The sequence below is a fragment of the Pteronotus mesoamericanus genome, unplaced genomic scaffold (genome assembly GCF_021234165.1).
Source record: "Pteronotus mesoamericanus isolate MK-2021 breed Mesoamerican mustached bat unplaced genomic scaffold, CSHL_Meso_final contig_41, whole genome shotgun sequence".
NCBI lineage: Eukaryota > Metazoa > Chordata > Mammalia > Chiroptera > Mormoopidae > Pteronotus > Pteronotus mesoamericanus.
The window spans coordinates 3,905,594-3,932,322 of record NW_026555152.1 but is presented as its reverse complement, the minus strand read 5'-3'; the positions used below and the strand labels follow the sequence as shown (position 1 = coordinate 3,932,322).

Sequence of the window (26,729 nt, the reverse complement as noted above, 5' to 3'; positions counted from 1 at the left end):
ACAGTGATCACCACATCTTTTCTTTCAAACCCATTCTTTCATTTCATTTACATGCATCGGTTCATGCTCACAAGTATATGCCCACTATTTGTCCTGATTATTGACATCACACAGTTATTTGATTTTTGAGCTCTTAACTCTTCCTTCTTCCTTATTGGCCATATCCTTCAGCCACTGAGATCTATTGATTGTGGTACTTTGAAATTGTCTTCACTTTTAATATCACTAAGTTATAATTTAGGCCTACCTTTATTTTTTACCTGGACTATTATTATTGTAGTCTCTTATCTGGTTCCCTGCTAATGGTCTTATCTTTCAAACCACTACCAGGGTAATTATCTGAATTTGTTTCTCATTTTTGTCATCTGGTCTTTGCCATTAGAACAGAATCCACATATTTTAGAAGATGTCTAAGGTATCTCCCTCCTGATTACTATTTGAGAGCTACTGAACTATTTGCAGTACCATGCTCTTTCTGCTTCTGCCTTTGAATATTCACTTTGCTTGATGTGCCCTTCCCTCTGTCTTGACTTAGCAAACTTGTCTTTTAGGATTCAGTTCAAACATAATGGTTTTATGATCTAATTAGGCAGCTTTAAGCATTAGGAGCTTTTCCCTAGAATTTACATTGCTTTAATAAATGTACATATAACTGTTTTATAGGCTAAGAGTTTAAGTCACCCTGTAGATAGTTAATATTTTTGATATGCAGATGTTCTGAGCTTTGAGAGTATGGAATTGGGTGCAGGGCACATTCTGTACCTGTGGAATGTCATTCTGTGAACTTCTAGAACACAGTGGCTATGTTTTTTATATCTTATCCACAGTGCCTAGCACAGTGCCTTATGTGTTAGCTATTCAAAAGGTTGAATGAACGAACCCAGATTAAAAGTTGGCTGGCAAGATGAGTTTTTGACCTGATATTAGTCCTCAAATTTAATGTTTTGTACATTTTCTTAAATTTTTGTTTGTTGCTGTTTCATGACAAGATATTATGGAAAAATGTTTGACAAGTCTTAATATATGTTAAATTTTGTGATTAAATATGACATGATTATTGGTTAGATAGAATGCCTGTAGATAAACCTCTTTTACTATGCAATGTGACAGATAGATTTTACTATTATATAGCTATGACTAGAAGATGTACGTAAGTATAGAAAGTTGTTATAGCTATATAAAGTAATTCTTGCCTCTCGAATGCTGTGATGGTCTCACTTTTCCTGGGCTACTTATTATCTGACCTAAATGGGTGTTTTTTTTCCCTCTTTTTATGGAGGGTAATACCCCCTGCAGCTTTATTGATATAATTTACATACAAATAGGGAGAGTAATATTGAGAATAAATTAGGTAGTATGCCTCCATGACCATTAATGATTATTGTAATGGGAGGACTTTGACATGTAACTTAACTTTTAAATAGACGAGGAGTTCATCTGTTTCTATTTTTAAATGTCTCCTATCTTCCAGATACAGAGTTTGCTTTTTGATACACACTGGTTCTACTGGTCTCAATTTAAATATTCTATGTATTTTTTTTGTGAATTCTTACAATAATCCTACTCCATTCAGTGATGATAACGCTGAGAAAAGTGAAATGCTAAAGAAAAGTGAAAGGCAGGCGTAGGTGGCTTCATGCTTTACAAATCTTAACAAAGTTTCCTAAAACGTATTTGTAAAAATTATATATACTTACTGAAAAAAAAAACAGATACTACAGAGAAGTACAAAGAGGGAAGGAAAAATGTCCCCAGTGTTCTCACCACAAAGAGATAACATCTCTGTTAACATTGTAGTAAGCATCTTTAGCTAACATCCCTTTACATACCTGCACACACACAGGTGTACACCTGTACACACATTCTTCTCCCTTCCTTTCTCTTAGACATAATAAACACCATTTTTACAGAAATAACAATTTAGTGTAATTGCTGTGGTGGCCTCAATAAGAAGTGTGGGCCTCTTTTCATGGTACATAAAAATATATCAACATGATTTTTAAAAATTGTATTTTTCAATTACAGTTTACATTCAACACTATTTTGTATTAGTTTCAGGTGTATTGCACCGTGGTTAAATAATCATATACTTTAAAGAAGTATTCACCCCGATACTTCCATTACCCACCTGACACCAGTAGTTACTACAGTATTGACTGTATGCCCTATGCTGTACTTTACATCCCCGTGACTATTTTGTAAGTATCAATTTGTACTTCTTAATGGCTTCATCTTTTCCACCCAGTCCCCCTACTCCCCTTCCCTTTGGTAACCATCAGTCTGTTCTTTGTATCTATGAATCTGTTTCAGTTTTGTTTGTTCATTTATTTGGTTCTTTAGATTCCACATATGAGTGAAATCATGTGGAATTTTTTTCCTCTGACTTATTACACTTAACATAATACCCTCTACGCCCAATCATGCTCTTGCAAATGGTAAGATTTCATTCTTTTTTATGGTCAATATTTCATTGTATATATTTACTACAACTTTTTTTATCCACTCATTTACTGATAGACACATGATCTGCTTCTATATCTTGGCTGTTGTAAACAATGCTGTAATGAACCGAGGGGTGTAATACTCTTTTAAGTTAGTGTTTCGGGTTTCTTCTGAAATACACCCAAGAAATGGAATTGCTGGGTCTTAAGGACCCTCCATACTGTTTCAACTTTTTGAGGAACTTCTATATTATTTACCACAGTGGCTACACCAATTTGCTTTTCCACTAACAGTGCACAAGGGTTCACTTTTGTCCACATCTTTGTCAATACTTGTTTGTTGATTTATTGATGATAGCCATTCTGGCAGGTATGAGGTGATGATTTCATTGTGGTTTAATTTGTATTTTTCTGATGTTAATCCACATGATTATTAATGGCTACACACTATTGTATGTACCATGATACACATAACCATATTCCTACTGATATTTTAGTTACTTCCTTTTTAAAAAATTAAATTAAAAATGTGATAAATTTAATATTTTTTACTTGATTTTCTTCTTAGCTATAGTTCCTAGATGTGGGAGTACTAGGTCAAAGGACATGTTTATTTTTAAATTTTGATGCATAGTATCAAACTAAGTCTCAAGAATAGTGTTCATAGTATTACTTATTTCTGACAAACTTTGTAATGAGTGTTCTTGGAAATTTATGTGCCTGTAATTTTAAGCTGTTATATATAATTACTTTATGCTGAGTACATGAAAATTTTTCTGTTTAATTCTACCATAGTATAAAGCTCTTATTACTAACTGATCTTCATTTGGCAGGTTCTGGCATTATACATGCTATGTTCCCTTAAGTAGTCAAATTATAAATATGAGAACTCGAATTTAAAAGAACACTTATGTGAATCTCTTGGAAACACTAGTAAGCTCTCTTTGACTAGTTTCATCAGTTTGATTTTGATTTATTTAGAATATCATTTTCTTTATTGGGTATTTCTCAGAGGACCCTGTTTCAGAAAATTTGTGAATTGTGATAGTAGATTAATTTCAAAATAGTAGTGGCATTTAAGTGTGAAATTTTATTAAGATGAACCATGACAGATCTTAAATAGGTGAGTTTCTGAATAACTCAGAAGTTGATTATATTTTGATGATAATTTACCATATTTGGCTGCGCTTCAAATGTGGGGAAATAACCCATTAAAATAAAAAAATTGTAGAAATGTGAACTTGGATATTCTGGTTAGCCATTTGACTTCTCCTTTTTGTCTCACCCCTGTTCCTCTTTATTTTGGGTTGTTTATGAACACTGAAGACTAGTAAAAATAACAATGATTAGGGCTGGTCTTTATGGACATGGGCCTCATCTTTTTTACACTTTTTTAGATCATTTTATCAAGGCAAAATGTTTGCCTGTTCCTTTCTTTCTCCCTCATTGTCAGTCTCTTCTACCTTCCCAAATAATTCACTGTTATTTTCCCTTGCCAAGACACCCCCTCCCGCTCACATAGTTACACACACACACCCCCCCATATACACTTGCCTACCTATTTTAGACATGTATCTTTTGAATTAGTCTCAAGTAGGCTCCTTTGTCACTCCAGAGAGGGAAGACCAGTAGTGAAGATGGGAGATTGGAGTTGTAGGTTTTGGGAAAAAATAGATAAGGTTAAAATTAATATTAATATTTCCTATTTTTTAAGTTCATTTAATTCAGTCAAGGACAGTGGAGACTTGACCTTGTCAATCTAATTTAATTGGATTTCAGCAATAAAGTCATTAAATAAAACCTTCTCTTCCTTTCTTTCTACTTTCCTTTTTCTTTTTTTTCATTCTTCTCTTCCTCTCTTTTTCTACTTTTCTCTCTTGCTCTGTTTTATCCTGGCTGAAAATGAAAGATGGATTGCAGTTGAGCAAGATGAGTGAAGTTGATCCATTGAGATGATGTAGTTAATCTGAGTAGAGATGGTGGTAACCTAGACTAGGGTACTGACAGTGAAATCAGTAGAAATAGTTGAATTTGAGAAATATTTAGGATATAGAATAGACTCTAAGATTTGATATTACAAAGATATCTGCATTATCAAAAGGATAATTACTTGTGACATAATTTATCTGTTTTGGAAAGAGATGATGTAGAAAAGAAAACAAGACTTGAAGATGAGCTTTATAAGGAAGCAGTTGATTTGCTTACAAACTGTTTGAAACGATAATTAGAAAGTACCTCTTTACTTTTTACTGGTGTCTGATCTAACCAAATCAAGGAGTTGGCTACTTTTTATGTATTAATAACAAGATCAAATCAGGAATACCTTGTTTTGAAACATCACGATTAGATTTGACTTGTGGCCAAGACAGAAGAACAGGGATTGTTTACTTGATTTCCAGCAAGCTGGACTTATCTTCTCTCCAGAAATAGAAAAAGAACTGAACAAAACTTATGAAAGAACAGTTTTCAAGACATGTGATACCAGGCAATGGAGGATTCTGATCTCTGATAAGTGGGAAAGAAATGAAGTGAGCCTTGTGATAATCCTAGCTTACTGCCTGGAAAGAGTTTTCCAGACTTGGTGCCTGGAGAAGGAACTCAAGTGGAGCCTCTCTAATGGAGAACACCAAACTGAAAATTTACGGAGCACAAGGTGGCTATAGTTCACAAGAAAAAGTACTGGAGAGGGGAGAGCTCACATTCAGAGAGAATTTTGGACACTTGTAAATGTTTCCCTTCAGTCTTTAGCTGAGTATTGATCAGAAGATAGGAGTGAGCAGGCTGCTTGAACTAGAAGAAGAAATTGCTGAAAAGACCGCAGGAAATAATTCTCAGAGCTTATACAACGCTAAGAATAGTTCCTGTTCTCATGAGCTAACATGGAAAACATAATTCATGAATCATCAAATAGGCTAATGGGAGGCTTTTGCCTCAGTATTGGGGCCAAAAGCCTTAGAATAAATGCTGCCCTAGTCATTCCTAGTGAAGCTTAAAAACAGTACCTAAAAGGATCAGACTAATTTTTAAGCAGTTTAACTACAATAGAGAGCAAAACTGAAGAAGATTTATATGAATAAAGAAAACTCAGCACCCAACAAGGTAAAAGTAACAATATTTGGCATCCAAGCAAAAATTAGCAGATATGCAAAGAAGTAGGAAAATATGACTCATGAAGAAAATATAATCAATCAAAATTGACCTAGAAATGTCACATCAATAGTATATAAGAACATCAAACTAGTTATAACTGTATTCAATATGTTCAGGAAGCTACAGGGAAGATTAAACATGTTAGTACAGACATGAAAATTTAAAATCCAAATTGAACTTCTAAAATTTAAAACTACAATATATGAATGAAAAATATATTCGATGGAATTAGTGGCAGATTAGACATTACAAAAGAAAAGATTAGTAAACTTGAAGGCATAGCAATAGAAACTATCTAAAAATACATAAAAAGTGAGCTGTGGGGTAACTTGAAGCATTCTAACACACTTGTATGTGGAGTCCCTAAACCAGGGTAGAAGAGGGGTGCGTGCACAAAATAATTATTTTACGAAATGATGGGCAGATGTTTTCCATTTTGAATAAAAACTGTACACCCACAGATCCAAGAAGCCCAAAAAACACGAGCACAAAAGAATCATGGGAAAAAACATAAGACTACGTCAAGGCACAACAAATAAGAGCCAGAGCAACAAAGATACCTATAGCACCATATTTCTTCTTGGTAGCAATGCAAGCTGGAAGACCATTGAACAATAGCTTTATAATATAGGAAGTAAAAATATGTCAACTTAGAATTCTGCTCTTGGGGAAAACTATCTTGTGAGAATAAAATCAAATGAGTGCATGTAAAGTCTGGTAAAATTTAGTTTAACCTATTGCACCAATGTTAATTGCATGGTTTTGAAAAACATACTGTATGTGAGATGTTATGTTTGGGGAAAGATGGGTACCACTTCTTGTGAATCTTAAGTTATTTCAAAATAAAATTTTAAAGAATATTTTTAAAAAACAAATCCTTTCTTGGATATACAAGAATTGAAAGGATTTGCCATCAGCAGAAGTATACTTCTGTAGATGTTAAGATATTAAAAGAAATACTTCAGTCTGAATGAAAACAATAGCCTATGGAACTCTGGATCTATACAAAGAAATGAAGAGTACAGGAAATAGTTAACTACATGAGTAAATAGTCATGCGCTGCTTAACGATGGGAATACGTTCGGAGAAATCAACTGTTAGGGGATTTTGTCATTTTGTGAACATTGTAGAGTGCACTTACATAAACTTAGATGGTGTAGCCATCTCATAGGTTGTAAGGTATAACTTATTGCTCCTAGGCTATAAACTTGTACAGCCCATTACTGTACAGTACAACATAAGATTAAATCAAGTACAAGAGAAAATGATGCAATCAAGAGACATGGTAAACACTGATATGAGGCTACTGCTGGTGTAACAAGGCAAACTGGCAAACTGTTTTATAGAAAACTTTTTTTATAAGTAGAAAAAGTACAGTCTAGTGCTAAAATATAGTATGATAAATACATAAACCAGTAAGTCATTTATTATTATTGTCAAGTATTATATACTGTACATAATTGTACATGCTGCACTTTTATATGACTGACAGCACAGTAGTTTTCTTTACCCCAGCATCACTACCAGCACATACATGAGTAATGTGTTGTGCTATGACATTATGATACAACTAACTAGTTGATAGGAATTTCTCAGTTCAATTTTAATATTTGGGAACACCATCATATAAGCAGTCTTTTGTTGACCAAAATGGTGTGTAACTGTATAAGAAACTTTCCTTCTTATTTAAGTTTCTTTGAAAGATAATTGACTCTTCAAAGCAAAAATAGTAACTGTATTTTACTATTTATTACATATGTAGGGTTTATTACATATGTAGAAATAAAATACATGATGACAGTAGCACAAAGTCTGGGAGGGGAGAAATAGAAGTATAATATTGTAAGCTTGTTGTACTATACCTGCAGTAGTTTAAGACTATGACAGGGAGTATTATGCACTGAATTGTGTCTCCCCCAAATTTATGTGTTTAAGCCCTAACCTGTAATGTGACTATATTTGAAATGGGGCCCTTAAAGAGGTAATTAAGCTTCAATGTGGTCTTAACGTTGGGGGCCCTAACCTGATGCCTGGTATCCTTAGAAGACAAGTACCTGATGCATGTGCACTGGAAAAGGCCTGTTGCTATGAGGATAGAGCAAGAAGATGGCTGTCTGAAAGCCAAAGAGAGAGGCCTCAGAAGAAAGCAGCACTACTGGCACCTTGGTCTTTGACTCTTACCTTCAATTTCTGTTAAGTCACCTAGTGCGTGGTATTTTGTTATGGCTCCAGGAGACTAAGACAGTTGCTGATACGTGCTTTAAAACTTAAGGCAACTACTACAGTAATAGAGCAGAGAGTTAAGTTAATAAGAGAGAGGGGATAAAATTAAATAAAGTATCAGTTGATCCCAAAGAAGGCAGAGAAAGGAAAAAGGGGAAAAGGAACAGATGAAACAAATAGAAAATAAATAGTGAGATAGTAGGTAGATTTAAGCCCAACCCAAACAATAATCATATTAAATGTAAGTATTGTAAACATCCCAAGAAAAAAGTAGAGCTTTTCAGATTGGATTTAGAAAAACTGAACAAGATCCAACTATATAAAACTGATAAGAAACTTACTTTAAACATAAAAAAATAGATTAAAAATTATACCTTGCAGTAGTCAAAAGAAAGCTGGGATAGCTATATTCATATCAGACAAAGTAGATTTTAGAGCAGGGAATATTACCACGGAAAAAGAGTATCATTTGGTAAAGGTAAAGGGGACATGTATATGCCATTTTTAAATGTTTACACACCTAGTAATGGGGTTAAGAAATATGAGACCAAGACTAATAGAGTTGTAAGGAGAAATAGAGAAACAATGGTAGGGACTTTAATACTCCACTTCTTAGAAAAAAGATTTAATTTATTTATTTTTAGAGAGAGGGGAAGGGAGGGAGAAAGAAGAGGGAAGAAACATAGATTGGCTGCCTTCTGTACACCCCCAACCAAGACCTGGCCCACAACCTGAGGCATGTGCCATGACCGGGAATCAAACCAGCCATCCTCCAATCTGCAGGACATCACCTAACCTACTGAGCCATGCCAATCAGGGTAATACTTCACTTTCAATAATAGAAGAAAGACAAAATCAGTAAGGAAATGAGAGACTTGAATGATTCTAACTACAAGTTTGATTTTTATGGAGCACTGTGCCCTACAACAACCGAAGACATACTTATTTTCAAGTGCACATGGGATATTGACCACAACTGACCAATTATGGGCCATAGAACAAGCCTCAATAAATTTAAAGAGATTCAATCCATACAAATATGGTCTCAAAAAGACCTTTGGAAATTCCATATGTGGAAACTCAGTAACATACTTCTAAATTACTCATGGGTCAAAAAAAAAATAGAAGGGGAAATTAGCCCTGATCGGCATGGCTCACTGGGATGGGCATCATCGTGCAGGGTGCAAAGCAAAGAGTCATAGGTTTGATTTCCAGTTGGGACACATGCCTGGGTTGCAGGACTGGTCGCTAGTTGGGGCCATGTGAGAGGTAACAGATTGATGTTTCTCTCGGACATAGATGTTTCTCTCCCTCTTTTTCTCCTTTCTTCCTCTCTCTGAAAATAAATAAAATCTTTTTAAAAAAGAGGGAAATTAGAAAGTATTTGAACTGAATGAAAATGAAAACATGTCAAAAGTTGTGGGGTGCCACTGAAGCAGTAATCAGAGGGAAATTCAAAGCACTAAAAGCGTATGTTAGAAAAGAACAGATGTTCTCAAATCAGTGCTCTCAGCTTTTACCTGAAAAACTAGGAAAAGAAAAATTAAACCCAAAGAAAGCATAAGAAATAATTAAGATCAGAGCAGAAATCAGTACGAAACAAAAACAATGGAGAAAAAATGAAACCAAAAACTGGTTCTTTGAAAAGATCATTAAAATTGATAAATAGCTACCCAGACTGAGTAAGAAAAAAAAGATAAAAGGCACAGGTTACCATTACCAGGAATGAAATAGGTGGCATTCTTAGGTTGTACAGATGTTATAAGGACATTAAGGAAATATTATGAATTACTTTATGGCAGTAAATATGATAAGAGATGAAACAGACAAATCTTTTTATTTTAATTTTTTATTTTTAAATCATGTTTATTCTATTACAGCTGTCTCAGTTTTTCCCTTCTTGCCCTCTTCTACCCATCCCACCCTGCCCCCCCCCCCCACATTCAATTCCCACTCTGTTGTCCATGTCTGTGGGTCATTCATACATGTTCTTTGTCTAGTCCCTTCTTCTTTCCACTGTTGTCCTCCTTCCCCATCCCTTCTGGTCACTTTCAGTCCGCTCCATGTCTCCATGCCTGTGGTTTATTTTGTTTGTTAGTTTATTTTGCTGAATAGATTCCACTTATAGCTGAGATCATGTGGTATTTATCTTTCACCAACTGGCTTATTTCACTTAACATAATATTCTCCAGTTCCATCCATGTTGTCGCAAAAGGTAGGAGTTCCTTCTTTTTTTAAATTTTTTACTTATTTTTAAATACAGATTTTATTTATTTATTTAAAACATATATATCTGTCCAACAGTGTAATATATGATTAAATTGATATTTCAAATCAATGGGGGAAATAAGGCTTATTCAACAAATAAGGTACCTGGACCACTATACTTGAAATAAAACAAATATAGAGCCCTATTTCACACATTATACACGAAATATTCAGGAGAGTTAAAAATCAATATGTAAAATCTAAGGAGTTTGAGGAGAAAATACAAAATAATGTTTTTAACTCTGAAATAACATATTCAAACCCAGAAGCTATAAAGTAAGGTATTGACAATATGACAATATTAAACATTTAAGACTCTACAGTAATATACATGTAAAAAAAGGGAAAAGAACAAGTAATAGAAAAGGAAAGTATTTGCCACACATCTAAAAAACGGTTAATATTCTGTTTGTTTTTGTTTTTAGAGAAAAAACTCTACAAACATTTAATTAAAAAATGGATAAAAGAATACCAAAAAGTCATTTAAAGCTTTTTAAAAATAATAGATATAGGCAAGAAATATGCAAAAACAGGTTTAGTTTCAACAAATAATAAAGTAAATTAAAATAACACATCATCACTATCAGATTAGTAAGTATTAAAAATATTGGTAATATCAAGAATTGGTGGCTGTGAAAGGAACTGGGTATTCATAGACTCTTTTTCTTCATCTTCTTAAAGCAGTCCCTTTAGCACAGTTTGCAAAGCTGGTTTGGTGGAGGTGTATTCTTTTAGCCTTCTTTGTCTGGGAAACTCCTTATTTCGCCTTCCATTTTAATTGAGAGCCTTGCTGGGTAGAGCAGTCTTGGTTGCAGGCCTTTGCTTTCATGACTTGGAATATTTCTTGCCATTCCCTTCTGGCTTGTAGTGTTTCTGTTGAGAAGTCAGCTGCTAGCCGTACTGCGGCTCCATTGTATGTTACTGTCTCTTTCTCTCTTGCTTCCTTTAGGATTTTCTCTTTGTCTTTGCTATTTGCCACTTTAACTATAATGTGTCTTGGGTTGACCTCCTTGGGTTCCTCTTGAATGAGACCCTCTGTGTTTCCTGGACTTGTGTGACTTTTTCTCTCCTCCAATTAGGTAAGTATTCCATCATTAGTTTTTCAAACATGTTCTCTATCCCTTCCTCTTCTCCTTCTGGTGTCCCTATTATATGGATATTATTATGTTTCAGGTTGTCCTGCATTTCCCTCAATACCTCTTCATTCTTTTTCAGTCTTTTTTCATTTTCTTGCTCTTTCTGGGAGCTCTTTTCTATCTTGTCCTCCAGCTTGCTGATTCAGTCCTCAGCTTCATCGAGCCTGCTTTTGATTCCTTCTACTGTGTTCTTCAATTCAGAAATTGTATTCTTCATTTCCTCTTATGTCTTATTGATCATTTTTATGTCCTTTTTCATGCTAATGCAGTTTGCAGTAAGTTCCAAGAGGCTTCCCTGTCATTTTTTGTAATTCTCTCTGAGCTCACTGAGCTCATTGAGCTTCCTTAGAACCGTTGTTTTGAACCAATATGTGATAGTTTACTTGCCTCTATTTCATTTAGTTCTCTTTGTGGGGATTCCTCCTTTCCCTTCGATTGGGGAATGTTTCTTTGTCTTCCCATTATTTGTGAGACTTCTTTTTTCCTTCTGCTTCTTAAATTGATCTGTCTTGATTTCCTGACTTTGTGGTGTGAAATTCTATGGTAGGAGACTGCCGATTTTTCTTTCTGGATCTGCCTCTGATGATGCCAGATGTTGACCCTGTCTGACCTTAGGCAGACTGTTCAAGACTTCCAGGAATCTACTGTCCGTGGCTGTCTCCTTCAGCTGTTAATCTAGTCATTCTGCACTCAGCAGTCAGGCTTAGACACCGCAGAACAGGGCAGAGTCTCTCCTGTGGGTGAAGTTTATTGGGTCCTCTCACGCTGCTGCCGCTCAGGGGAGTGGTCTTCCTGAGCCAGGTGTCTGCTGCTGTCTGGGGGAGGAGTCAGCACTGAGATCCCGCCAGCTATTCCCTCAGTTCCTTCCTCAAAGCCTCCTTCCCCAGTGTCTCCTCTGGCATCTCTAGCCCACTCTTCCCCCACCTTTGCTGGAGACCAGGGTAAGTAGCTGCAAATAAAAATTTATGCGTTAACCTTTTAAACGCTCTTTGCGTCTCCAGCTGCCTCCCCTGGTAGAGAGCAACCCTGCCGCTTTTCGCAGGTGGCAAAAAATCTGTGTACTTTCTGGGCTCTGGTGCTGTAGGATGGAGATCCCCGCTTATGGTTTAGACCCCATTCTTCTCTGGGGGATCCAACTGGCCATTTCAGTATCATTCTGGTGCTGCCGCCCATGGGCACCCTGCCTGCCTTCTTGAATCTCTGCAGCCCTCCTTACCAGTTAGGTTGTGCTAAAGCTGATTCTCCTGTCTGTCCGAGGTTATCAGGCTCCTCGTTCGCTATTGTTCAGTTGTTTGTTCCAGGTGATTTCTCCACAATTTAGTTGTAATTCCAGATTGGTCCTAGGAGGACATAAGTGTGACTTCCATTCACTCCTCTGCCATCTTGATTCACAGACAAATCTTTGAAAGGCACAAACTACCCAAAGTCACTCAGGAAGTAATAGAAAACATGGCTATTGCTAAATATTGTGAACAAATTGAAAGCTCAGATGGCTTCACTGGTAAATTCTACCAAATATTTAAGGAAGAAATAATATGAATTCTATACAGACTTTTTTAAATTGAAAAAAAGGTGAAACATCCCAACTCATTTCATGATGTCAGCATTACTATGATAGCAAAACCAGATGAAGATTGCACAAAAAGAAAAGAAGAAAACCAGTGTTTATTATTTATATAGATGTACAAATTCTTAACTTTTAGCAGACTAAATTCTAACAGTAAATAAAAAGAGTAATATACCATGAAGTATTGGAACTTGTCCCAGTAATGTAAAGTTGGTTTAATATTTTAAAACTCATTAATTATATTACTCAGCTAACACCACATCATCATCTAAGAAATACAAAAGACATTTGACAAAAATCTACATCTATTTATGGTAAAAGTAAATAATTTAAATTTAAATTCTGGTAAAATTAAATAATTTTAATTTAAATATTAAACCAACTTTAAATACTATAAAGTTGGTTTAAATACTATAATGTTCGTTTAATATTTAAAAACCCATTGATGTAATTAATGATACTACCAACTAACACCAGATGATCATCTCAGTAGATAGAAAAACATTTGACAAAAATCTTTATCAATTTCAGCCAACTAGAAATACAGGGGTACCTATCTCTTTAACCTAAAAAGAGCATCTGGGAAAAAACTACATCAAATATCATACTTAATGATGAAAGACTAAATGCTTTTCTCTTAAGATCAGAAGTAAGGAGAGAATACTTTGACCACTTTTATTTTTACTGGGTATTTTAATGTAATAAGGCAAAAAGAAATAAAAGACTGGAAAGTAGGAATAATGTCTTTTTCACAGAGACATAAACATCTGTAGTTAAAATATAAACATCTATTATTAATAAGATAGGATCTACAAGAAAAGCTATTAGGATAAATAAGCAAGTTCTGTAGTCTCTTGTGGCAAAATTACCACATGTAGTTCAGTTTTGTTTCTCTAATATATTCTGCTGAATGATGGCCCCCCCCAAAATAGGTTCATTCCTCATCCCTGGATCTTGTGAATTTCATTTAGAAAGAGTCTTTGTAGATGTGATAAATTAAAGTTCTTGATATGAGATCATCCTGAATTATTCAAATGGGTCTTGAATCCAATAACACATATTCTTTAAGACTGAAGCAGAGAGAGATTACACACAGAGAAGGTGATTTGAGGACAGGATCAGAAATTAAAGTGATGTGGATGCCAAAGAATGCCAAACAATGTTGGTAGTAGCCCAAAGCTAGGTGAGAAGCATGGAATGGATTCTCCTCAGTCCTTTTGGAGGGCATGCCAGCACCTTGATTTTGGACTTCGGGCCTCCAGAAACTGTAAGAGAATAAACATTTGTTGTTTTAAGCCATCAGGTTTCTGATAATTTGTTACAGCAGCCACAAGAAACTGATGCATACATTCTAGCAAAATTATAAAAATTATGCAACTTAAAATATCAGAAATATAAAATAGATATCATTGATAAAATGTCTGAAGGCCTATATATTGAAAACTTAACATTCCTAAGAGGAATTAAAGAAGGCAGGTAAATGGAGATGTGTATCATATTCATGGATCTGAAGAGTCAATTATAAGATATTAATTCTTCCTAAATTGATTTGTAGATTCAGTGAAGTCTCAGTTAAGATTCAGTAAGCTATTTAATAGAAATTGACAAACTTAATCTAATAGTCATATGGACATGCCAAGGATCTACAAACCAAACCAGATTAAAAAAAAGAAAAAAAGATGTAAGACTTAACAATACCTGACTTTAAGACTTACTGTAAAGCTGCAGTAAACAAGATAAAGTGCTATTGGCAGGAAGGTAGATTGGCATCAGTGGAATAAATTAGAGAGTCCAAAAATTAACTAAACTTATTAGCTGATTTTCAATGCAGTAGTAAAGGCTATTCGGTGGAGACAAAATGATGTTTTTAACAAATAGTCCTGGAATAACTGAGTATATGCAAAAAAATTACCTATATACCAAAATTAACTCAATATTCATCATAGATCTAAATGTAAAACATGAAACCAAAAAACAGAAGAAAACAGGAGAAAGTATCTGTGACCTTTGGTGAGGCAAAATTTCTTTGATACAATACCATATACATGATCCATAAAAGAAAAATTTGATAAACTGGACCTCATCAAAATTTAAAAATTTTTGTTCTTTGAAAGGTAACTGTTAAGAGGATGAAAAGACATATACCTGGAGGAAAAAGGAGTTCTATCCAGAACTGTCAAAATTTCTTAATAGAAAGCAAACCCAATACAATTGGTCAAAATATGAACAGACGGTTTACCAAAGAAGGTAAAGAATGGCAAATAAGTCCTTTGGGAAATGAAAGTTAAAATCACAGTGAGATATCACTACACACCCATTAAAATTTCTGAAATGTGAAAGTCCTACCAAAGCTCATGTTCCTGAGTTCACAGAGCAACTTGAGCTCTCTATACAGTGCTGGTGGACATATTAAAATAGTATAACTACTTTAGGAAACAGCTTATTAGTTTTTTAAAAAGTTAAAAAAAAATCACATATGTATGTATGTAAGGTTCATTTATATTAAGTTCTAGAAAATGCAGGCTAATTGTTAGGGACAGAAAGCTGGATCAACCAGTGTTTGAGTGGAGACCAAAGTAGTGGAGCAGAGAGGAACAGGAGGGAGGGATTTAAAAGGCTTATGGAAACTTTTTGGGCAGGATGGATATATTCATTATTTTGATTTGGGTGGTGGTGCCATGATAGCTGACCTATGTCAGGAGTTATCAAAGTTTATATTTTAAGTATGTGCAGTTTATTATCTGTTAATTATATCTAAATAAAGCTGTTAAGAAAAAGTCACCAGGTCGTATTTCAGAGAGTAGAAAGATTATTGATAACAACTTATGAAGCAATTAAGACGGGTAGAGCAAGTAGAGCTCATTGTAAGGAGCTGTAACCATAGAAGATATTTTATGGTTTTATAAACTTACTATGTGATTAAAAAGAAACCTGACCAATATTCAGGAATATAGTAATTTCTCAATTATTCACTTCACTTTAAGACGACTCTTTTTCTCACATACCTTTTTGATATATTTGTAATGAAATATTACATAATATTTTGTTTTCTGTTTTTGTTTAGTATAAATCCCTTTCTGTGCTTTCTACCTAATTAAAAAAATTGATGGTTGCGCCTTTAATTTTATTGCACTAATTAAATTAGTTTCTTAATTCGTGAGACTAATTTATCATGGTCTTAAATAGTAAGTAATCTCTTTGTAGTGGAATCCAGCAGAGTATTAAATACTGCTACTTTAAAACTAACAGGTTCCATGGAATCATACATAGTAGGAAAGCATAAAATTGTGTTAAATTTGAGTTAGAAACCTCATTAGAAAACTCTTGATTTGTAGAAAGACCGTTATCAGTCATTTGTAGATAGGAAATACTGTATCATTTTGGTTGGGTAGGATATGTGGATTGAAGCATTAATTATTTCATTTAAAATATAATGATAAAATTATAACAGTGCTTTTAAAGCTGAAGGTCAGGATTCTCGATTTAGTATATTGCTGTCTATAGAGAGTACAGGTTGGTGCCATTCAAACGCTGGGGGATGTCAATTTGAGGAACTCACTATATAAAAAGTAGTTGGTTGTTTTTGACATGAAAGATGCAGTATAAATTTAAGTACATGAAAACCAAAACTCCATTTTTATTGATAAACTGTCACAAAGAGAATGTTATTTAACTTGATGAAACATTGATTTTTGTTTTCAAATATGCATGTATAGTGTTTAAGATATAAATAAAAATTAGGATTATAATATGGATAGAAATTAGAAGTATAAATTATAGTGGAAATATAATCATTTGTGTCTTTAAAAAAATACAAATTTGATATAGGAATATACCTACATAGTTAGAAAGGCATTATCTTCTAAATCACAGAGCAGGAATAATAAAACTTTGATTTTCTTTCCACTGTCCCTTTTGTAATTCATTTTATTATTTTTAGTGTTGTTGAAGTTAGACAAATAATATATATAACCCAAGTTTGAGTTTAGATAGTAGCTTCTAGATAGTAGCATCACCTCCTAAAGCTAAGAGAAATTGTTTATTTTCTGATGAATAGGTAATTCATTGTAATTTGTTTGGTTTTAGTTATCAGTTTTGCCTTGTCTTTTAAAAAGGTATTCCTAACATGTTAAAGTGTGTGCCCATGCTATTTTACTTTATAAAACCCTTATTTATATTTTAAAGTGGTAATATTAAACAGGTTTAAGAGTACATCTTTTTATTGTAGTTATTTTAACTAATTTTATCAAAAGTATTCATTATAATAATTTACCATTACTTTAAATATTTCTGTTAGTTGCTAATCTGGCTGTAGGAATTTATATTATCTGTTAGTAATAGTAGCACTACTCTATTATTCCTAGATTTTGTTTTTGGTATCTTAATCCTATATAATTCTATTTTCTGCTGTTTAAATTCTTTTACTCAAATACTCTGAATTGAGTAAAATAAACTTTCAAACCACCTACTCAAGGGAAATGCCTTGCATCTTAAATCAGGACTTAAACAAAGGAGGAGGGAGAATTTTAGACCTTTTTTCACTTCCTAATTAAAATTCACTGTTGGGTAGGGTTTTTTTTTTTTTTTTGCGTCTGTTGTTGAATCTCTAGAAGTTCGAGTTTAGTGTGTAAATTTCAGTTATGTTATTTTTAATAACTTCTATTACAAATCTTAAGGTCCTCTATACTTTGTTATAATGACATTTTATGTATGATTTGTTTGCCAAAGGTAGATTATACTTTCACCTCCTAGTTCTTCCTAGTTCTCATTTATAGGATGCCTGATACAGGCTTTCATATCAATTTAAATAGATTTAGTTTAGAGAAGCTCGACTTTCAAATCAGATATACTGTTATTCACAATAAGCATAGGATATATGTGAAATGGAAACTTGGTATCATTTATTTCTCAGCAACGTGCCACTAAAAAGTTTTGCATGCATATATAATTTTCTTTGTCTAAATCTAACTTTTAGTCTCTTAGTAATCTTTTAATCCTGAAGTCCCCATCTTTCATAGGCATTCTGAACTCTTACCAAGACATCTGATTGCTTTATCTTGATTCCATCTTCTAAAATAGGTTTATAATTAAATGGTACACACAGATGTAGCTTAGAAGGGATTCTTCTGTCAGTAGCCATTTGTTTCCTATAACTAGGGATTAACATGTCAGTAAAATGCGTTGGTTTATTTTCTACTCCAGAAATTAAGAAATTGACCGCACTTTTGAAGAACATGCAGCAATGTTTGAAAACTTTAGAATTTGGAAGGTTTACTATGTGTTTGTGTGGGTGTGTATGAGAGACAGAAGAGGATTTTATTTTTCTCTTTGGAAAATATATTTTGGCTCAGGCCTGATTCTCTACTTCCTCCTTCCAGAATTTCATGTCTTAAATGTGTCAGTAAAAGAGGTTCATTTTACATATCTAGTATATTTTGATTAAGCTCAGATTAACATTTCTTCTGTATTTTATCACTTTGTGTTTAATTTTCCCTGGCATGCAACTGGTAAAGTATCATTTGTTTTAGAGTTTAAAATTAGGTTAGCCTGTTGATTTACCTTCCAAATCTTATATTTTGAACTCTAACTTGACAGTTCAAAGTGTCATTCATATCAAATAGGAAGTTTTCTTGGGTTGTGCAGTAATTCGTCCATTTTCTGATTTTCTAATAATTATTTATTCTAGAATACTTCTGAGTTATTAAATTCTTTGTGTCATGATTCAGTGCTTTAAACTGAGTTTATTATGTATACATAAAATGTGAGCTGAAATATGAACATACCGAATTACTGCCTTGGTTGACCCTATTGGACATTAAATTCAAATTATATTATTCATGTTAATGGTCATTGAATCTTTAGCACACTTAAGCATGTAGAATTTAAAGTGTTCACCATTTCAGAAAAATATTTAGGATATTCATTTGTTTCACATGGACAGAAATATAGTCCATTTGTGAATTTGAAATACAGTCTCATATGTTCTACTAGTTCTTAAAGCCAAAAGTACCATGCCACTTGAATATATAAAATGTGATAGAGTACAACTATGGAGAAATATTTTAAATGTAATCTTTGATAAAATATTTTTGATGTAACACAAGTTACATGTGATACTTTACAGGCATTGGGGCCTCTAATTTTTTTCTTATATCTTGGTTTTTCCCATGTTTGCCTTGTTTATAAGTGTATTTTTTTTTGTCTCTACTCTGTTACTTAAATACATGGCACCATATTATTGAGAAAATAATATGTCTTAAGTGCTTACAAAAAAGGAAGTGATTAATTTTGGAATAAAGGCAGTTTTGACCTTTATACTGGTAGAAGTGGTTTAAAGATATTAAATTTGAAACTTGTTGCTCAGTTTTGAGGTAGTCTCAACCTCCCAGTTCTCTAAAATGTGTTAGGATAGTTTGGTAATGATGCATATTTGACAATAAAGGCAAATTTTACATGTTTCTGAGGTTAAACCCTGCAAGTGAAATGATTAAAATTCACAAATTTGATATTAAAAATTCCCTCAAGAAATTTAATTTACCACTCCAAATTATGGAAACTAAAAAACACTGTAAATTTTTTCAGTAAAATATTTACTCAGTAAATAAAACACTGTGGAATTATGCCTCGTAGAGTCAATGTCTTTTTTGGGCTTAAAGTGTGTTAACTTACTATATTTGATTTTTAAATAGACACCAAATCCTACTGCAAGCGAGTTTATTCCTAAAGGAGGATCAACCTCCAGGCTGAGTAACGTGTCCCAGTCAAATATGTCTGCCTTCTCTCAAGTTTTCTCTCACCCATCCATGGGAAGTCCTGCTACTGCTGGATTAGCACCAGGTAAGTTGAGTAACTATTTCCAGTGAGTTCCAGATATCAAACGTGTAAGCACCATTTGCTATTAGTTTATCAGTACTGAAATTGTATACTTGAATGATTCACATTTGAACACACTGTGAGTTTTATGTTCTAGATTTTGGTACCATAGTTGAAAAATTGAAAGCAAAGCATAAATGTGAACAAAAAGGGTTTAAAAGCACAGAAATAAATTTAAAGGAGAAAATGGTCATTTAGGAAAACTATCTGAACTTCAGTATTTCCCTTTTTAAAAAGTCAATTCTGTTTCACTCAAAAGCTTCTTTAAAAGCATAAGAAATAAAATATTGATGTGAATGTGTTTCAAAAGTCCTTTTGTACTAAATTTCTAAAAGATAACATTCTATATTATTCAGAACACAAGTTCAGATGTATTTATTAACTTTTAGATGCTTGATTATAAATCTGTAAGAGTAATTTTTTATTAGATAAAGTATTATAAACAATATTAGGAAAGAAATGTAAAAGTATTAGGGGTCATTGAGGTAGGGAAAACAGTGTTTCTTAATCATTTTCTTCCAAGTTTACCCATAATGACAGAAGAATTTGAACAAATGTACTTAGACCCCACTGGTTCTGGGGAATGGTTCATAGTGACCCTTAGAGAACTTTTTTGTAAACTTCTCTCTTTTATCTTAAAAATTCATGCAAATTTTGCATTCTAGTTCATGACATTTATTATAATATAAAAATATGAAAAACTTCTTAGATAATTAACATGAGCCATCTCTACTGCTCTGTACCTTAATCTGAAAAGTGAGGTATGCAAAATTATATTGAACTTATTGTATGTGCTAAGCAGGTTATCTTGTGTCTGTAAAGTGTTTGAGCTCTCCACACAGATTATGTATGTGCATTAAATGAAAACAAAATACCTATCTAGATCAGCGTGAAACTAGCACTGCCTTAAGGGCTTAATCAAATTAGTAAGAAAATCGTTGGCTTTGATACTGATACGGAATCAAGGACCTTTTGGGGAAAAATGAGAGAAGGTAATGATAACTTTATGGAACAGATCATTTGGTTTAGTATGAAAAGTATTAAGTGTACTTAGAGACTCAATAACCTTGTGTTGCCAAGGGTTTATCAGTGCCTCCTTCCCCTACCTTTCTCTCACTCTTCCTCTCTGCTCATTTCCCCCTACCTTTCAACCCCCTTTCCTTCACATGTACCCTTACCTTTTCTTTTACTTTGGCTCTTTTCAGGTTTAGTTAAATTTGTAAACATGTTCCCTTCTTCCCTAGAGAGCAGTGTCAGAATTGAATATCCCTGGTAGCCTAAAAGTTTTACTTGTAAGTAATGTGCTACTATGATTTTTCTCTCATTGAGGTGTGTTGACATTGTGTACATGAGCATAATTTACATGTCAGCTATAATTTACATCTCAGCTATACATCTAAAACTTCTTAGAGATTGTCCAGACTTCTGATTAAGTTTTTATAAAGCACTCAACAATGGTATCCATATGCCAATAGAAAACTTTGGCTTTTATAATTAACTACCAATTTATTTTGGCTTAACAATACATTTTCCTGTGTTTCAAAAAATAAATATTGTGTTCACATCTTTGATCAGACTAGTTCAAGTTAGCCATTTAAAAAAATAAGCTTTTTAAATATTGGAGGCATTAAATATGTCAAAGGGAATTTTAGATCTTGAAAATGTTTAGTTAAGAAATCCATTAATGCTGTGGTATTTAAGTTTTTCATTAGGTATTAACTTGTGTGTAGGTAAGTGTTTTATTGGCCCCAATTGGATATTATAACCTAAATTTGGGGTGAAATTAATTAATTTAAAAAATTAAATTAGATGAGAAACTACTTACTCTTTTATATAGCTCTAATGTTAAAATGGTCCTTCTTACTGATGAGAATAAGTACTGTCTGGAACCATTGGAAATAGGTTAGTATATTATATTAAATAGATTCCTAAATTTTTTAAATGTGTTATTTAAAAATTGTTCTTCATTTCAAGTGACAACCAACAAAGCTAAAATAGTTTCCAAAAATAGATGAATGATTTTGCATTTATCATTTCCCCATATTTTCTTGTTTTAGTTAATGTCCTAACACTCTCTGGAGATGAGCAAAGGAAAAAAATTAATTCTGACTTATTTTCAAAACACCGTTTACCCCTTCAATGTCTTCCATTACATCTTACCCACAAGTGCTATTTTTTTTCAAGGACTAAGAAAGGTTCTTGACATTCTACCTTAAGGTTGTAGAGTGAAAAAGGTCATAAAGTTTACCTTGGTGATGATGTAATTGATTATTACTGCTTCTTGTCTACTACATGTATAACTTATTGATCATTTTAAGTTACAAAGTTTCATTTTCTTTTTTCCAATTTCTGTTCCACATTATACCCTCAAAAATATGTACAACTACTATTTTTTTTTTAAAAAGTGTGAAGCCTTAAATATTTTGGCATTCAAATGTAAACTAGAGTAATGTCATTTTCATTATATATAAAGAAATAGATACTTAAATTATATCTCTTGACCAAAATGTAAAAACACTTGAGCAAAGTTGAGTAGCTATTAAGATTCTGAATTTCCTCAAATTGTAAGAAACAAAAGCATAATTCTGGGAACAAAGTAGATCCTGAGTGAATCAAGTCTCTGTTTTGAAAACTTGTTTTGGTCATCTTTAAAACATGATTTGTGTTTTTAAGAATTTTTTAATGCAACAAGTAAAACTTCATACATAAGTTATTTGAATTCATAGCCAATTAGGTTATAAGGTACTTGAAAGTGTTAAAAATATGCAGCACATCTCCACTGAATTGTATACACAATCATTTTATTCTATTTTCATATAAGAAATCAATGATTTACTTGTTTTATCCACTCAATCTAAGAACAATAGCAAAATTTCTAAGAACCTTCTGTGAAGGTAATTGTTAAAGGAGCATGGGGAATGGCACTTAACTTGGGCTTCATTGTCTTTGAAAACACCTAAATTTGTAAATATGCACTTCTCTCTAGTCACAGCTTGTATTATCCTGACATTTGCAGCTTTCAGAAGTTAATAATCACTGGTTTAACACAGTCTTAGCAAAATTTATTTAAATTTATTTCCAGAACATGCAGTCTAAAGATACATATTTTGAAATAGCTTTTGCTTAAGGCAAACATATTTTGATTTGGTCTTTAGAAATGAAAATATGACTACAGTAAGTATATGAAATGATAGTTTATGCTTTAATTTTTTGTGCCATTGAAAAATAATTCTATTATGAGAAGCAGTTGCTAAATGTTCTTCTTAATCAGAATTTTTCCTAAGAGTGTTCTGATTTGGTAGTAGATGCTGTAAACTCACTTGGTGTGCTTTAATTACCTCAGTATTAGCTGCAGTCTGTCTGAAAGTGCTTGAGAGAGAGGTAGCAACAGGAGGATACATTTCTGGATGGTATTACAATATACCACCTGGTGATTTAGTCTACAATTCTGACTCAGGAATTGAGTGTCTCTTGTTCTGCTTAATTGTGTGTGGACACTTGGGAGGGTCAGAGGGGAGTTCTTGGACTTGAAAAATGCCACCATTGATTCATAAATGAGAGAGCCATAAGTAACTTTCAGTATTTTCAAATATTTATTCTTTCAGGATGAGGATGGTGCAGATTTTTGGACCATTTGATGTATTTTATTGTAAATATATATTTTATTGATTTGGGGAAAAACATTTATACTGAACTACTTATTATTAAGTATATTCATTTATCACGTTTTTAGATGCAGTTTTTGAAATACTTAATCACTGTGGAGGTACCAAGTTGATGGGTAAAGTTGGCTAATATTCTTTTTTTTTTTTAAAGATTTTATTTTATTTTATTTTTAGAGAGAGGGGAAGGGCTGGAGAAAGAGAGGGAGAGAAACATCAATGTGAGTGAGAAACATCAATGGGTCGCCTCTCATGCGTTCCCTGACTTGGGACTGAACCTGCAACCCAGTCATGTGCCCTGACTAAGAATCGAACCACGACCTTTCACTTTGTGAGATGATGCCCAACCAACTGAGCCACACCAGTCAGGGCTGTCTAGAATTCTTTGATATATTGTTTGGCTTGATCAAGTTGTGGGGGAAAAGTAATATTTATCCATCATTCTTGTTCAGAAATATTAAAGTATTAAACTTTATATGCTGGGTCCAGCACAAATAATGCCTCTTTTTTATTACAAAATGTTTCATTACAAAATTGTATGTAATTCAGTAACATAACAATATCATACTCAAGCACACCATATGATATTTTAGGTGATTGCTGTCCCATCTCATGTGAGACATTCACGTACCCTAGCAACCACACTCAAGCAAGCTTTATTTCTGCTGGACCCTGTATATAATATACTATTTAAAATATCTATTCCTTTTTATTTTAAAAAAGATTTCATTTATTTATTTTTAAAGAGATGGGAAGGGAGGAAGAGAGGGAGAGAAAGTAACGTGTGGTTGCCTCTCATACTCCCCCAAACTGGGGACCTGGCCTGCAACCCAGGCATGTGCCCTGACTGGGAATTGAACTGTCAGCCCTTTGGTTCCCAGGCTGGCATTCAGTCCACTGAGCCACACCAGCCATAGCTAAAATACTTATTCTTATATTGTTGAAAGGTTAGGGTTAGGGGATCCCTTTTACTTTTAAAGTTCAATGCTAAAAAATAAAGTTTTGTGATTTCATTAGTTCTATTGCATTTCATATCAAAGATGAATGAAATGGAGGCTTAGTTCATTCAGTTGTAGAATAGTTGATTTATGTGATAATCTGATACTGGTCATTGATCTCAGTGAAACCTTTGGGGTTCACATAGTTCAGTCTTGCACCAGTTCAGTGGTAGCACTCCTGACAGATTATCATTTAGCTTCTTCTATGTCACTTAATAGAAGCAATAAGGGATTCATTAGCTAACCACGGCAACCCAGTGTACATTTTTACAGTTTGAATAGTGAAGAAAATTATATCTCACCTGAACTAATCTCTGTTCTTTTATCCAGTAGTCCTAGTTCTTATCCTTTGTATTGAATGGAATAAATCAAAATCTTTTATGTATGATAGTCCTTTCAATTATTTTTTAGGATAGTCATATATTTATATGTGTGTCCATATAACTTGTATGACTGAAAAACAAGAGAGATGGCAAACTGAGAAAATATTGTTAAAATTAATAAGCCATATAGGTTAAAATTGTGAACTGTTTTAAGTCATAATTGCTAGATAGAATTAAATCCACAGATCTGTCTACCTCACTGTATTACTACCCTGATACCCTACTAAGGAATGTATGTACCTCTAGGAAAACAGGGAACTTTGCTAACAGTCTTGCAGATGGTGAATGTCTAAGTTCATATTTAATGTTTCCCTCTATATCTTAGGCTCTAGGTTAAAATCACAAAAGGCATAAACATTTCATTAGCTGTCATTTTAGATTATGTTTTACTGAATGGAATAATTGTTGAAAATAAAAATTATAAAATATAGTTACATAATTCTTAAACATTGTCATGTTTTATATGATGTAACTCTAAGCAGATTTTCCTTGCACTTATTTTTCAAAAGTCTGCTGGATTATGTGGGACCACCAAGTAATTCTGTCATGAGTTTATTTTGATACTCAGTTTCAACTGACTTCACTGAATTATTTTTACACTTAATGGCAATAAAGGTAGTTTAGCATTAAAAGTGTTCTAATTGTTTTAAATACCAGTCTAGATTTCCCAAGAATATTACAAATTCCCTAAGAAGAAGGGGTCTTGTCATTTCTTACCTTGCACAAATTTAGCTATATTGATGATGCCTAAATATTTACTCATTTAACTAAGTTTCATTTCTGTCTTGGGAAAAAAATTCATTGGTGGGTATCTCCTAAATATAGTGAATTTTAATCAATAAACATCTTTGATGAACTTCTAGAAAATGCAAATATTCAAGAGGATATAGATGAATATTCATATGAGGAACAGAAATATCCCTGTTGAAAGTTAACTGCTTCAGACCTAGAGTCATTGTGTGTTGTTTTGAGGTGTTAAAACATTAAAACCAGTTAAAATATTTCTAAGTATTATGTTTACATTGCATGTTTCCATTTTTTTGTAACTACTTTGTTTTTCAGGTATATTCAGCAGAATCACTTAAACCTTTCCAGGTTTTCTAGTTGGGGATTACTTTCTACATTAAAAAAATAAAATAAAAATTTATAGTTAAGATAAAATTTAAGGGACCCCTGAATTTTTGTGTAGAGGGCCTTTTCACTGTCCTGTAATGTCAAGCTCATCCTAGATGGGGGTTGTTCTGTGTGTGCATGCATATGGTTGCAGATGTTGATGTCCCAGGAAAGGTTACTAACAATAGAACCATAACTGGTTTGGGAGTGCCTGTTGGCTACATTCCCTTCCCAGTTGGGAATTTCAGGAAACTGAGGCGAGACGTTAATGGCACAGAGGGGGATGTGGCTGCTGGAGCTGGCTTGGAGACCTGTCAGGTAAGGCTTAAATAGCTTCCAGTAGATATTGTTCTACTGGTTGGTAATCCCTGGTTAATGTGTCCTGTTAGGTTTGAGAGTTCCTGTTGTGGACTTCCCTGTTTAAATCTCATATATTGGCTAACTTGTCTTTTAATTAAAGGGTAGGGGCTTGATGGGAGTGGGTAGGGCTCCCTTGCACTATAGGTTCAATGGTCTACTCCTGCAGCAACATCTGCTGCTCTTGAGCCACTTTCTTTGGACTCCATTTCCGTTAGAATATGGTACCAGTTTTTATACTAAAGTAGCTGTGTGACTTTTGGCGCCCCCTTTGGTCCCTATTGTGTTTTAGCATCTTTGTTTTATAATATAGAGGATTTTAAAAGTCTATGCAAAGAGGATTCTATTGTTTTGTGATGCAGTGATCTATAGGAGATAGGTACACTAAAAGGAGACAAATGAAGACAGTGATGAGAGGTAGCTAAAAAGGAGAGAAGAGTTTTGATTTTTGTACTAGAGTTTAAAAAGACTTTCAAAGGCATATGGACTTCCTCGACATAGTCTGTATAAATAGGAAATCCCACCAAGGCCCCCTTTGCATCCTAGGTGGAGATGAGG

The 26,729-nt window shown here is 33.5% G+C and overlaps 1 protein-coding gene across 6 annotated transcripts in view; it reads left to right on the top strand.

Moving 5' to 3' along the window:
* PAN3 (poly(A) specific ribonuclease subunit PAN3) overlaps positions 1-26,729 on the top strand; it is a 140,906-nt gene that overhangs the window by 51,296 nt on the left and 62,881 nt on the right. For all 6 annotated transcript variants that reach the window (XM_054577127.1, XM_054577126.1, XM_054577123.1 and 3 more), the window contains one exon: positions 19,475-19,622. In XM_054577127.1, coding sequence (XP_054433102.1) covers positions 19,475-19,622 — 148 coding nt within the window. The remainder of the gene's footprint in view (positions 1-19,474; positions 19,623-26,729) is intronic.